Source organism: Pan troglodytes, chromosome 6 (genome assembly GCF_028858775.2).
Source record: "Pan troglodytes isolate AG18354 chromosome 6, NHGRI_mPanTro3-v2.0_pri, whole genome shotgun sequence".
NCBI lineage: Eukaryota > Metazoa > Chordata > Mammalia > Primates > Hominidae > Pan > Pan troglodytes.
The window spans coordinates 142,780,130-142,795,675 of NC_072404.2; the positions used below are offsets into that span (position 1 = coordinate 142,780,130).

Consider the following 15,546-nt stretch of genomic DNA (forward strand, 5'->3'; position numbering starts at 1 on the left):
GGAATTTCCTCAGAAATACAAATAGCCTCCATGAGACAAGTGTGACACCAAAACTGCTTTGATTGAATCATCGTCAAGCCTGGTCCCATCTTCTGATTAGAAAGGTTCCACAGTGCCCTCACTGAAGTGTCAGTGTCGGGTAGTAAGTTGTTCACTCTCATCCTTAGCGAAATAAATGCAAAAAGCAAAAGAGAGAAGCCCATTACTATTTTAAACTACAGATTAAGGTCTGTGAGAATGTACTAAGAGTCTAGGACCCTGTAATTTCCCTGCCTTTGCTACTTGGTATCTGTTTGCCTGCACTGCCTGTACTTTGCTATTATCCATCCACTCATTCAACAGATATGTTTTAAGTGTTACTATGTCCCGAGCATTGTGCTAGGCCCAGGGTCTACATAACTCTCCCCAGTCCCTTACATAAATCTCTCCAGTGGGAAGAAAGACATTAAACAAATCAATGCACAAATATAAACATAATTACAAACAGTATTAGATGACAGTAGGAAAGGAACATGAAACAAACAACAAAGAAGACAGACATACTTTATCTTTATTTAGAAGTGACATTTGGCAGAGACCTGAAAGATAAGTAAATTAGTCAAGTGATGAACATACAGTAACAACAGATCTGTGTTTTAGGAAGATATTTCTAACAACAGCACGGAAGACAGATTAGAGAAGAGGTCAGTTAAGAGACTACTGCAATAGTGAAGGTAAGTGATAACAAAACTACTAAAAGTGGAGATGGGAAGGGGAAGCAAACATGAAAAACATTCAGAGGCAGGATAGATAGGCATTGATCACAGATTAGGGAGAGTATAAAAGAAAGAAGTTAAGGCATTTGCCAGGATTCCAACTAGCATAGGTAACCGGAAGGGTAGGGGTTAGAACAACTGAGACATGGAGAACATAGGAAGAAATTTTAAAAGGAAGATAAGTTTGGATTACTGAGTTTTTGTTGCATTTAAGATACTGGTGACACATTCATGTGGAGATGTCTGACATGCAACTTTGAAAACAAATGGTCTTATAATAAGGAGAACAGCCAGACTAGAAAACGGACCTGGAGTCATCTTTATAGAAGTGATAAGTGATACCTCGGGAATAGAGGAATCACTAAGAGTATATAAAAAGAAAAAAAGACATTAAGGAAACCTTAATCCATATTTGAAGACCTAGTAACAAAACAAAAGCCAGTGGCAAAAGAGAAAGTATTAAATTTCACAGAAGCATCAGTGCAATAAACATTTATCAACACCCACCATGTTCCAGGTACTATGCTAGATACGGGGGTATAAAAAAAAGACAGGACCCCTACCCTTAAGAAATGTATAGCCTAGAGAAGAGATAGAAATAGATTATTTCCAGAGAGTTATAAACAGGGCACCACAGAGACACAGAAGGGAGACACCCAGGAGGTCAGGGAATACTCACTGATGTGAGGCATTAAGATTAAATAAAATGATGCAAAGAAAGTTGGTAAGGGCAAACCAAATGAAATCAAGACAATGCTCCTGGACTTCTAAAATACTGAGTAAGATAACTGGTTTAGGAAAGAACTTGGTTGGAAGGAGCCAAAAGAGGCTAAAGTGATTTAAACTGGAAAGAATAATCTATTCTTGGAAGAAAATAAACATAGAAGATGAAAAAAGGGGACAAAGGACAAGGGGTTTTTGGCCAAAAGTGTACAAGTTTTGGGTGAACTGTTACAAAAGAGAGATTGAAGGTGCCAAGCTGTGTAAGGATATGGGAAGGTGGGTAAAAAGAACTTATTTGAAGTTTGCTGAGCTTTATGTAATTGTATATTTCTATCTCATTAGAAGATTTCACTAATATATTACAGAAGTTCATTACTTTCCAAAGGTTTGGGGCTTGTCTGCTTCTTTTGAATGCAATACTGACACTGGCCCAAAATGACCCAGGTATACGTGACCATGAATGTGTGGAAAAGGTAAATTTGTAAGCACTAATGGTTGCAGAGGTCAAGCATGATGTAAAGAGAGAAGCCACTAGATTTCACATTTATGTGGTGACCTTCAAGTGAACTTTCAACCGAAATGTAGGGGTAGAAAAAAATTACAGGTGGCTCACAAAGTGAATGGCATACACATGGCTCTAACATTGTTCATTCATTCATTCATTCATTCAAAAAATATTTACTGAATGCGTACGATGCACTAGGAACTAGCCTGGGCTTCGGTGAATCAACCAGGATCATGAGACAGATTTCTCAGAAGCTTACAGTCTGATATAGAAGGAAAACAAGGAAATAAACAATTACAATGTGACAGAATCAGTACTAAAACAGGGTAGTATGAGAGCACATGGAAGTTTGACAGACTAGATGGCAGTAACTAGGTTCAATGTAGTATAGAAGAGAAGTTTATTTTTTGACTGAAAGGAATTTGAGCATGTTTGTAGGTTGAGGAAGAGGAGCTAGTGGACAGGGAGACAGAAGCTGGGGAGGGGTAAAGAGGAGGAGTTGTTGGAAGAAAGTCCAGTGAAGTAGACAGGCAAGGGTGGAAGTGCTGGACTTGGAACAGAAAAACAGCTCTTCCTCCAAAGAAGAGACAGAAGATAAAAAATAGTCCTGATGTGAAAAGAGCATAAACAAACATCTTCTACTTTTTGTCATGATATAAGCAAGATCTGACTTTTATAAAGGAAGCAAAGATGGGGTTGAAGGCTTAAGAACAGTGTGAAAAGTTTGAAGCAGGCAAGGATAAATGAAATGATAACCAATCAACTCCACTTCTTAAGATTATGTAAATGAGAGAAAGCACAATCAATCAACAATTGTGGGCATGCTTTGTTTGGATCTAGAAGTGGAACATGAAGTGGAAGGCAAGCTGCATTTCATGGAATTAGATTAAGTATGAATTTAAAAAGGTAAGTATTAAGAATTATCAAGAAAAATCACTAAATGCACACCCATATAGCATGCAATTATATATGGGCTAATACTAATACAGTCAATGTAGCACTACCATGAGTTTGAACCTGTCACTATCACTTAGTAGCAATGGCAGAGGCTAGAAGGTTCACACAATGAAGGCAGGCAACAGAAACCATAAGTAACCAGAAATGAAGAGGAATCTCACATGTAGAGAAGCTATACAGATTAGATCACATAATGAGAAAAGAAGTAAAAGCCAAGACAGACTGTTGACTAATGATAAGCCTGAAGATAACTGAAGTGTTGTTCCTGCCTTCCTTCTTTCTTCATCATTCTCTTAGCAACTGTTGGGTGCTAGGTACACTATGAGGCATTGGTGATACAAAGAAAAGATAATTCTTGCTTGTAAACTCAAAATACATTCCTGTACCCACAGCCTAATATTTACCAAAACAAAACAAAACTGTCCTGAGTTTTGCTATTCAAAACTACATATTGTTCAATAAGACATTAATCATGAAGAAACAAAATATCATAAAAGGTCAGCAAATTCGTGAACAATTAGCAAAAGGTGCCACCAAAAATGGCACCAAACTCCAGCATAAAGGCCCATAAAATAACGAAGTGCTCTAACTTAATAAACTTCTGTGTATCTTGGCTTTATCACAGATGTTACATTTGACTTTTCATTTAACGGTTGGATTATTGCCAACAAGAAGGCAACGAACATCAAATGGCAAAGCAAGATAACCAGAAGCTAAGTGCTAGAAAGTATTTCAGAAAGAAACCGATACAAGTTCAGTGATCACTACGACAGTAATAATATTTACTGAGCTCTTCCCTGAGCCAGGTATTGTGCTAAGTACACTATACACATCATTAAGCTTTTATAAATTCCCAGAATAAACCTACCTATAAGGTAGTTTCTAATATAATCATTTTACAGACAGGAAAATTGAAGCTTAGAAAGATTTGGTAACTTGCCCACACTACAGAGCTAGTAAGCAAAGAAGCCAGGACTTGAATTCAGGTCTTCTTGACTCTTAAAAAATCCGTGCTTTAACCACTGTATGATTGTTTCCCCAAAAGAATGGAATGATGCTAGGCACATGATGGATGCTCGATAGTGTCTGTCATTGAAGGAATGAATGACAGGATATAAAGCAGCCATTGCACAGTAAGCCCAAATGTGGAAAGCACAAATAGAAAAGCAGAAACAATACTTTGAGGATTCACTAAATCACCAACTCAAACTATGCAGCATAATTGTGGATGTCTGGAAAATAGCAGCAACTGATGCGGTAGCCTAATATGCTGCTACAAAAAATGTAATGGCTCTTTCTGAGGGAAAACTTCAGGCTGTCTATGAATCTACAAACCCAAAGAAGGAAATGTCATCAGGCAGTTTAGAAAAGGAAATGCAGATACTGATCAAAACACTATTTTCCACATTTTCTCAGTATGGAAAGGATTGCTGATGCTGCATTGACCTAACAGTCAAGATCACAACTTGCCTTTCATTCTGTCACCTTTCAAAAGAAAGAAAAACATGTATACTGGAAAGCTCATCACATTTTAGGACTATGGTCTTTTAAAAGATTCCCACCAAAAGATTCCTTCTATGGGGCCCAGGGCCATGTTTTATGCCACTGACTCTGCCACTATGATCACAAATGACAGGACCAAGAGAGAGCAACTGTCCCAAGAGCAGCCAATCTACAGACTGGCCAGCAATCTATGAAGGGGACTGACATGAGAGATTAGCCCAACAGGCAATGAATCTAACTGGACTAATTAGATTTCCTCTTACAGAAGATTGAACTCAAGCTGTACGGAAGGGGAAAGTAGCTGAAGGACACAGAGCAGAGGGTGGAACGAGGCAGTTAAGACCATATTGAGAAGATACAGAGTGAGATAATTTGTTTAAAACAAAATAAAGCAGAGTCTGAAAAGGGCTAATAGCAGCAGAGAAGCAATACTTCTGCTGCTCAGAGGGCAACATCCAGACACTAGAGTTGCACTGATTTTTTTTTCTCATTTTGTAACACCTACCTAGTTGAAATCTGAATGGTGAAGCTGAGTTGTACAATTACTCTTGGAATCCTATAAGGCCTGGTCACTCATATCTCCCATATTTCCCCAAATAAAGTCTTCTAATAAAACTCTCCTTAGAAGCTACCAAGTAAAATTCTGTGCTTGCAACTCAAAAAAAGAGCATAACATAACATTTGTATCTATGGGTACATATGCATTTACACGCCTCCAATTAGATGACTAGTGTAAGTTTCTTACCAGCTATGTGAACCTAAGTAAATCACTGAACTTCTCTAACTTTCTATTTTCTGTTCCATAAAACAGGGATAATGAAAGAATAGGTTTTACTTCATAGAGTTGTTGGTAGGATTAGGGACATTATGCATGAAAAGATTTAGCAGAGTGCTTGGCATATAACAAGCATGCCATAAATGTTCATTATTATTAGCTATTACTAAGAATTATCTTTCTTTTTTATAAACACAACACTGGTGAAATTTCCTAAAAACAAGTGAAATCCATCAATATTGAGAAGATAAAATGTTAAGACTTGAAGTCTCAAAATACATGGTGTACAATTTAGAGATGGAAAAGGCTTACTTGCCTTAATACCATTATCAAATATTTATTTGAAGTGTCTTGGTATACATGAAAATGTGCTAGGCACCGTACAAAATTATCAAGAGAGTCCCTGACATCAAAAATACACAATCAAGCAAATTAATTCTGCTGAGTGGACGCAAACACCAAAACCTCCAACTTTGGGCATTTTCTCAAACAGATGCACCTATGGTATGCTAGGTCCCTTTTTGTTTGTGGTGTTGTAGTGGTGAAAATATGTAGAGGAAGAGGCTTGAAAATAATAAGCCTCCCAAATTTGGTGTGGAGCAATGAAGATTTAGGAGGAAATGAGCTGCATTTTCCATACTCTTACCCTTCCAAAAAACACTTTAGCTATCTTGGTACTAATGATTTCTATTAAACTAGAAGAAAAAAAGGCAAGGTAGAAGCTGGAAGCTCAGAGGAATAGGGTATAGAAACAATTTAGGAGAAGAGAAATGAATTTGGAAAGTTAGAAAAGCCAAAATAATTGTAGGTTTTAAGTGAGACATGTTTTTAATCTGCATTCTACCATGTGTTTAATGCCTCAAAAACCACAGAACAGCTATTCCTGAAATTGCTGATCCTTATTCCTTTTCAATACCAAGGATCCCTTTAGCTCTTAAAGAGAGACGAAAGGATAGCACAGAGTACAGAAAGATTTGTCTAACAGCACAGCCAATATCCTGCTGCACATATCTTAGAGCTTGGCTTCAGATCAACTGAAAGCCATGGCTAAATCATAATCCTGATAATCTATGGATTCCATTAGAAAAATAACTTCTCCAACTCCAAACTAAGGATCTAGAATACTTCAATGGGTCACTGCAGGAAACCTGGAAACATAATTTCCGAAATTTTTGAAGCATCTCTACCTCATTTTCAGAAGTCATGCTATTTGAAGAGATCTTTTGCAACTTCACAACAGGGAATGATAATCACTTCTACCTATCTCCACATGTATTTACCATAACACCTATAGGGAAACTCCTCTTTCTATACCCACAGCCTCATGCCACAGCAAAATCATTAACTCCCCACTACTGCATCCATAGGCTCTTTAATGCAAACTGAGTAGAACAGACTATTTATTGACCATAAAGTAATATAATAAATATATTCCTAAAAAATCTGAAGGTACATTTCAACAACTAAAGCAACCTGTGTCAACCAAAAACTTAATTCATATATACAAAACTAGACAAAAAACTAAAACCTAAGAATGGGTAATGTGTACACTCTTCGAAGGTTTTCTTCTTAAAGAGTAAAGGGGAGGGGGAGGGAATGGAGACATAAACCAAAAAAAAAAAAAATGGTTGTTGTGTATTCAAGGCATGTCTAATGAACACCTGCCCAATGTCAGCTATACTTCAGCTCTCATTTGCACTATTCAAACTTACAAAGTTGAAGAGCAACCTACACCTGTTGTTTCTCCTCTCCCACCACACTTAGGAATGGAAGGCATCTTTAGGAAGGAAGCTAAGTGGAATTCCATAGGAAAACTCTTAATTGATCAAATAGCAGCAAAGGTAGATATAATTTATAGCCAGATAGGTTTTATATAAAATAAGCAGTTTCTGATGGCTCTTTGTGTGCTTTAATCCTCACTATAACAATACAAAATCACCTAAATATGTGTTTATGTAGCCTACATGCAGAAAAGCTTCTGGCACAAACTTCTTAGGCCTCTTCTCAAGAGCCTTAAGCCTGAGCCCCTGAAATAACAGAGCTCAAGTCAAATCAGGAAGGATGAAGACCAGAAAGGAATAAGAAGAACAATACTTTCTGGTCACTTGTTTGTTCTACCTTTCTAAACTGGTCCTAGTTCAGGTTCTCTTATATATGCCATTATCCATTAATTCAGCTATTATGATAAAATGTTTCCAATCTGTCTAATTTAGGCAAGTACTGAGACAGTGCTATTTTTCCTACATGACCCAGATGAAATCTTTTGACAGCCCTGGAACTCTCATTTATTTCCTCTAGATTCCTATTCTGTGGCCCCAGAATTACTATGGAGGAGACACACTGTGAATGGTCCTGTAGAAACAGGTGGGTGGAGTAAGAGAATTCCAGCAATGGGCTCCCCTCCCCCAACATCAATTTTTCTTTCTTCTCTATAGTATTTAACAAGCAAGCAGAGAGGGAAAGGCTGGCATACAAATGAGAGGATGCTGCAAAGAGCAACCCCTAGCTTTTTAGGAATCCTCATATCTTTTCAGGGGTTATCAGCATTTATCTGGAAAATATCTTTGGAATATGTCTTGTGTGTAGGAATGCATAAAAGATAACACCTTGCAAAAGTCAAACATATAGGTTTAATAATGTGCAACTAATGAAGATGGCTTATAAATGAAATACCACCTACACATTTAGTTCCCTAAATATATTATACTATTAGTTATTAAAGTTAGATCTATAAGTACAAATTTTCAATATGTGGGAAAGTAAATCTGTTTTTAAATTAAAGAGAAATTATTACTCTATTTCTTAGAAATAAAACTATCAGAATATAATTCAAGTGTAGCTGCTCATAGTCACTGAATAAGTTTAAATTTGATAATAAAACATTTAAGTTTCAACCAATGCACCTTTGCTGAAGCACATTTAGCTGAAATAACTTCGATTCTGGTTTATTTCCATCACATATAGTACATTTTTCCAACAAGAGCATGTACATTCAATATAGAACATTTCCAGCAATAGTTACAGTCTTTCTAGTTTCCTTTCACAGTATATTTTAGTGCAAAGCACTGGGAAGGTAAATGTTTTTCTAGCTATAGAATCATTTTATTAAGACCTTGTGGATCTTTAACATTTTAAAATTTTATACAAAAAGTATATAGATGGACAGGGTCCCTCCTAAGTACAGGTGTGAACCTATATAAAAACATGGTATATTTTCTGCTGTACCTTTTATAATTATAATTTGACACAAATAACTAAAAAATAAAATATTCCCTAAAAAGTACAAAATATTGATACACAAAAACCTGCCCAAAATTTCATAAAGATAGATGTACTTCTGTTTTTCCTAAAATCTTGATTACAAAAATGGACAAGAATTCATCATTTTCTAAATTTTACAGTAGGAATCAAATATTATCTAAAGTGGTCCTTTAAGATTTTTCTTGGGAGAAAAAAAATCAGGGCTTACACCCGCATCTTCCTTTTGTAGCAATATTTAAGGAAATAAACTAGTATCATAAGAAGTGGTTGTGCATGGATTGTCTGCATCCATAAAATATCAGTAAGCTATTTATTACCTTCATATTAACATTAGTAAATGTGTGGTCTTTAAAAAAATAGGAACTGAAAAATAAGGTTGCATCTATCATTAAAGTGCTTTGTATAAAATTTAAAGAAAAATAGGGGAATGTTTAATTTTCATAAAAACCTACATTTACAAGTGAAAAATGTAATGATCCATGCATGAAAAAGAACTGCAACTTTCCTGTAGTATATATTTTAGGATGAAACTTTCAAACACTGAAGTGCTGGAGAACAAGCTAGAAATAAATGGATGTAAAAATAATTACAAATATTTAGTAAGCTAAATATTTATAATGTGTTGATACTATTTTGTCTTTTGTTCCTAACATACACTCACTAGAAAATCATATATCTATACAATTCAGATGAAAATGTTGCCAAATAAAGAGAAACAAAACTAAAATCACTAAGATATAAAGTCTTTGTCAATTAAAAATTGATATTTTCTTCAGGTTGTTGATCACTTAATCAACAAATTGTTTAGAAAACAAAATTTGTAACATTTTTGTAGAAACTGTAGACCAAATGCACAAGGTCAAGGGTGGATAGCTGATGGACTGTGATGACAACATGTAATATCACAGCTACTTGAAAGTGCTGGAATAGGCAGTGCCTTAGAAACAAGTGGTTAGATGGTTATTTTAGTCAGAAAACAGCAGTTATAGTTGAATATTTAGAAAAATGTTTTTCTTTTTTTCCTCATAGTACCATTTGAAGATGTTTAGTGGTTCTAACACCAATTTAAAGTCTTTCCACAAAAATGAACTCCAAACCTTTTCGTACATCACTTGAAGTTATCTGAGGAGAAATGGGAATAAATGAACACTTTTGAGTTTACTAATAAAACCTTGTTTTTAAAACTATGCAACAGTAAATTACTTCTAAAAGATGGTTTCATCTCAAGTTTTCCACACAAATAAAAAAATGTGTGATAATCAAACCACAACATTTAACCCTCACAGCACTCAAACTAATATTTTGCTTTAGAACCTGAATCTGAAACTAATACTCATTAAATACATTAAATGCCTTAATACAAGGGACACAGGTATAGAAGGTGAACTTTTAAAATATATATAGACTTGCGAAAAGTATAGGGAGCCTACTCATTTTATATTGCATTTTTTAAAAATCTACATTTGTTCCAAAACCTTCTTTAACAAGTAGTATTTTTTGGCCAGGCACGGTGGCTCATGCCTGTAACCCCAGCACTTTGGGAGGCCGAGGTGGGCGGATCACCTGAGGTCCAGGAGTTTGAGACCAGCCTGACCAACATGATGAAACCCCATCTCTACTAAAAATACAAAATTAGCCGGGTGTGGTGGCTTATGCCTATAATCCCAGCTACTTGGGAGGCTGAGGCAGGAGAATTGCTTGAACCCACGAGGCGGAAGGTGTAGCGAGCCGAGATTGCACCACTGCACTCCAGCCTGGGCAACAAGAGCGAAACTCCGTCTCAAAAAAAAAAAAAAAGTAGTATTTTTCTTTCTTCCAAATATGAATTTTACTTTTCTTATGACACACAACCACAAAAAACAAATCCCTAGTTAATAATATTAACTATGTTAAAATGATCACCAAAAAGTTTATTAAAAAGAGAGGGAAGCATTTGGGACCTAAATAAGCATTGTTTCCATAGATCAAAACTAAAAAACAGTAACTAACACACACTCCCAAGGAGAAGGAAAAAAAATCCAAACTTCTATTTACCACCAACTTTCCCCCTTTGCCTGGAAGCACTATGTTAAAAGTAAATGATAAATGCTAATCATTTTTAATTCAATTCGGGGATTTTTTTTTCTGAGTGCAGCACTTTATTTAGCCGTCACAGATTAATTTTTACAATAATTACAGTGCCTCAAAAGATTTTTTCCTATAGTTATCGCCTTCACAAGTTCATTCTAATATATTTAACTTTCCTACAATTCATTAATTAGTAGACTAAGTCACTGAATCAAATTAAACCTGTGCAAAGTTAGTTAAACAGAAGACTTCTATTGTAAACATAAGCCAATATAAATGTATATATTTTACAACATTAAAAGGAAAGCACTGACCCTGTGCCATCTACCTATAACTACATTGCATTGTCCTGTGGAAGATAAGTTCTGAAGTTAACTTTTGTTCCCAAGCCACTGGAATAAAGGTCACTGAAGAGGTAAATGCAATATGCACATTACTCTTGCAGTTCCCATTGCCATGAGATATATGGAAGCAAACGTGTTAAAATGGAACCAGCTATAAATTATGGTCAAATGATTTTTTTTTTAGTTCGATGGGGGGAAAAAAGCAAAACTCTGTAACTGTTCCTCACCAGACAAGAGCCTTAGATCTTGTACTTCGGCCTTTGGTTTTGTTTCCTTCAGGTGAATTGGAAGCATTTGCCTTATGAGTTTTCTTATGATGTTCAAGGTAAGTCTTTTTGGCAAATGCCTTTCCACATTTATTGCATCTGTGAAGAGAAAAGTTTTTTGTGACTTTTACTTCAATACCGACGTCAGCTACTTCATACTTTTTACTAGGAGAGTTAGAAGTGCCATCATGTTTTGAATCACTATGTTTTGCTTCATCCCTCGAAGGGCCTCTTTTTGCCACTTTATTTAGAACAAAATCAATAGGCTTTTTTATAGCTCTGATCTCTAAACTGGCTGTTATTTTCCCAAGATAACGAGATGACTTTTTATGAACCACAGTTATATGTCGTATCACATCACGTTTCCGACGAGTTTCATAAGTGCAAAGAGGACACTTGTAGAATTTAACATAAATGTTATTTCCATCTGTGTGCAACTCGATGTGTTTAGTCAAGTTCTGTTTGGAAGTAAACTGACGTTTACAAAGTTTACAGTAAAGTTGCTTAAAGTCAAAGCCAGCTGAAAGTTTTGGTTTTCTGGTTTTTTGCTGGCCACCTGCAGCCGACGGACTAGTTGATTTAGGGCTTTCAGAGTCTTGTTTAACTTTATTTTTCTGTGCTGCCGGTGTGTTCTTTTTTTCATTTGAATGATTTGTTCCCTTTAATTCATTCTGTGGAGAATGGGTAATGGAAGGGGGTGAAGATTCTACAGAATCTGCTGGTTCAACTTTAACTTTTATTTCTGAACTGTTGGCAGTATTATTAGGGCCTTTTTCTCTTTTAGAGTTTGTTCCAGAAAGAGTTATCTTGTGGACAATTTGCATATGTCTTTTAAGCATTATTTGTGAACTATATTTCCTCTTGCAAAGGAGGCATTTGCATGCAGTTAAATTGTATTCAGCCTTTGAAGACGACTTTTGTTTTCGAGTCTTAAAAGATTTTTTAGGAGAAATAGAATCCAAGAACAAAGGTTGCCCAGGCTTTGTTGCTATATCAGGAGTAATTGAATCCCTCCTTAGTCCTCTATGAACTTCATCAAAATGCCTCCTTACATTCGCTTTTGTAGCAAATGATTTACAACATACTGGACAACTCCTACTTAATGGAACTAGAACATTCTTACTGCGTCCTTTAGAGGATTGGTTTGGATTCTTTCGTGTTTCAATGTACTTTTTTAGTTCTTCCATCTTTTTCTTGTGTACTTTTCGAATGTGACGGCGAACACCTCGTCTAGAATTGAATTCTTTTCTACAAAGACAACATATCAACTGGTGACCAAAATCAGAATTGTCAGAAGTTTCCAAGTCAGCCTGCGACTCCTGAGGTTGTTCATCAGATGTAGGTGCAACTTCATCTGTAACAATCTCAACAGGAGGGGGCTCTACAGTTTCCACCTCTGTATCTGTAACCGGTACTGTTTTTGACTGTTCAGTGCTAGTTTCCTGTATTTGAACTTCGGTTTGTTCAGGAGTACTGCTTGACTCTGTGACTTCAATAGGATTATCAGTCCTCGAAATATATTGAAATACTGCATTTTGATTAGTTTCTATGGGTTCTAGCTTAATAATATATTCTCGTTTGTCCACACTTGGGTATATGGCTTCTAGGAGATCATTTATGGCTTGGCTTTGTTTATCATTTACATCAGGAAGGTCTGTTAAGGAAAAAACAACATTTTAATCTGAAGTAATTAGCCTGCTGTAGCCCTCTAATATTTTAAGATATATTATGAACCTCTATCTCAGAATCTATCATATTACCAGTTTATTTTTATAAGAGCATTATCTACTTTTCAGTATTCTACAAAGATAAAGACTACTATTAAACTAAAATTTCCTTTAAATTCTCATCACGATACACAAAAATGTTAAGGAACATATATAATCTGAAGGGCTACTTTTGCTTCAAATGCCCTTAATATAAAATATATAAGCACTTAGGTGTCCTAAATAATAAAAATGATGTTTCATATTTTTAGTCTGAATGTTTTAGACTAGCAAAGGCAACTCAAATTCTCGTAACTCGATTGATAAAACAGCATGAAAAATGTTACTACATAAACAAAAATGGTATTTTTTAGAAAACATAACAGCATTCCCATTAACTTAATCCATAATAGTCTAATCTAATCTAGTCTATTTGAGCATCTTATGAAAATGAAAGATTTGTAAGCAAATATGTAAACATAAATGGGATGATGTGTAGAAGTGTTTGCTAAACTCAGTCCTATTACATGTCTTCTTAACATGACACAATTTTACTAAAACAAATAATTAAAAACTATACAGATTTATTTAAAAACCATAGGTAGTTTTATTTCCTTGTACAATAATTACACCCTTTACAGGCAATCAACTATCCTATTGTAACAGAGTTGTCTAACACTGGTTAGGTTTCCATATTACTACTCTAAAATCTAGCTACAAATTTAGTACCAAATCTGGTATCTATACCAATCAGGAAGTGATTCATTATAGCTCTTCTAGTCTATTCATCTGTCTTTTAAGATGAATAAAGTAGTGTCTATAAGAAAAATACTTTCACAAAAGTATTTCTAGAATGAGTATTGCGAAGACAAGTACACAATAATCTAGCAAATCCACTTACCATTTTACTCTATAAGTTAACTCTACAACTAAAAAATAAATAACTACCAAAAGACAAACTAATTTTCTACTAGTATTTTAATTAAAAGTTTAGATTTGAAATGAATCTCTAGACTGCTTTTTAATTTATATCTCAATGAGAGAATAGTAAGATCAAAATAGTAGTAGGAAATATTTCCAGGTAAATATAAAATTTGTATTTAATCAATGCTGTATAATATAACTTTAAGCCAGCTTCATTATAATTAAAGCCATACTTATTTGGAGATTGCATTTCATACCAATCCCAAAAAGGTTAAGTTGAAAAATGCACAGAATCCACAATGCATCTATGCTTTCAGACTGACAAAGTAAGTTCTATATTTTGTAAGTCAACAAAGAGTTAAATCCATAAACAAGAAAGAATAAGGTAGCCCAATATTGAATTTTTTTATATTTACATTAATTCTTTAAAGAAAGAAAATACCATTAGATACACTGCCAGCCTAATCACACAGAGACAATACACTGCATTCAAAACAAACATTCTGTTCCAGAAAGACTTTATATTAGTCTGCTATCTGCCTTTATCACATAAAGTTATACTGGATCTCAAGTTAGCCTGTAACATAATGTAATTTCTGAGAAAATGACTTATCTAAATTTTTCTGAAAACAAAACTGATCTTCAAATCAAGACCTAGAAAATACTAGAAAGATTAATAAAGACTTTTTAATGCTCTCCACCATTCCCAAGAAATCAACAAATTTACCTCATTCTTTGCTTTTTATTCCCAACCTTCTCATTTACTTAAGGGGAATCTAAATAAGTGATCAATCACATCTGGTTGCAAGTTGTTAAAGAATAAAGAAGTAAAAAGTAATATAAACTAGAAAATCCATTTATGGCCCATATAAACATTCTAAAAAAATATCCAGTATTTTAATATAAATAAACATCCTCTTAAATCTAACCTCTTATATGTCATCTTTAGGAAAACCCAAGTGGAAAGCATTGATATGAAAGTACCTAAGAAACTGAATGTAACATTGAGTCAAGTATTTAATTTTATTCTCCATCTCCATCTAAAAATTATCTGTAACTAGACATCATTATCAAATTATCATTAACTAGATACAATTTTAATGCAAATGTATACTTGCAGTATAAGAATACTTAGCTGTAAAATGCATAACTGAATATATGAATAAAACTTACTGTCATCCATCTGGAGACTTGGTGGGCAGTAGAATTTTTTATGGGTAATTAAATTTGGTAATCCTCTGAAGAGACTGCGGCATAACTTACATTCAAAAATAGTGTCCACATCTTTTAATAAAATATGCTTAAGTTGTTTAGTTCCTGAGAGAAAAAAGAAAAGAAAAACTTAACACAAAAGGTAACTTTAACATGCACTTTTAAACTGGACAACCACTGTTGACAGACCAAAAGTTACTCTTTGAAAACAAAATATAGGCATTGCCAATTTCCACCACAGTATATTTAGAACTAAGTTATAGACTAAATTCTAAGCAAAACCCTACTATCATTTGGAAATCAGGAGAACTAAAATTGATGCTGTGTTCCCACTTCAGCAGCCAATCAATTCTTGATATATCCCAAGGCAGTGGTTCCGACATGAGGTTAATCATTACAATGAGCTGGGAATAAAGATGTACACAGCCCTCCCCTAGAGGTTCAGATTTAATAGATTTGGAGTAGGGCAGAAAAATTAAATGTTCCCCCATTATTCCCTGGCAAACTTTTTGGCTGGTTCTTTCAAGCTCTTTTCTGTATTAGGAAGT

At 34.8% G+C, this 15,546-nt stretch overlaps 1 protein-coding gene across 6 annotated transcripts in view; it reads right to left on the reverse strand.

Annotated features, from left to right (window-relative positions):
- ZNF800 (zinc finger protein 800) overlaps positions 1-15,546 on the reverse strand; it is a 46,055-nt gene that overhangs the window by 15,447 nt on the left and 15,062 nt on the right. For 3 of the 6 annotated variants that reach the window (XM_009454142.5, XM_009454143.5, XM_054656247.2), the window contains 2 exons: positions 14,960-15,103; positions 11,118-12,810 (listed from right to left, as the gene is read on the reverse strand). In XM_009454142.5, coding sequence (XP_009452417.4) covers positions 11,118-12,810; positions 14,960-15,103 — 1,837 coding nt within the window. Of the gene's footprint in view, positions 1-7,829; positions 9,602-10,368; positions 12,811-14,959; positions 15,104-15,546 lie in introns of those variants that run through there. The other 3 variants (XM_001150842.7, XM_054656248.2, XM_063815567.1) reach the window with 2 other exon arrangements.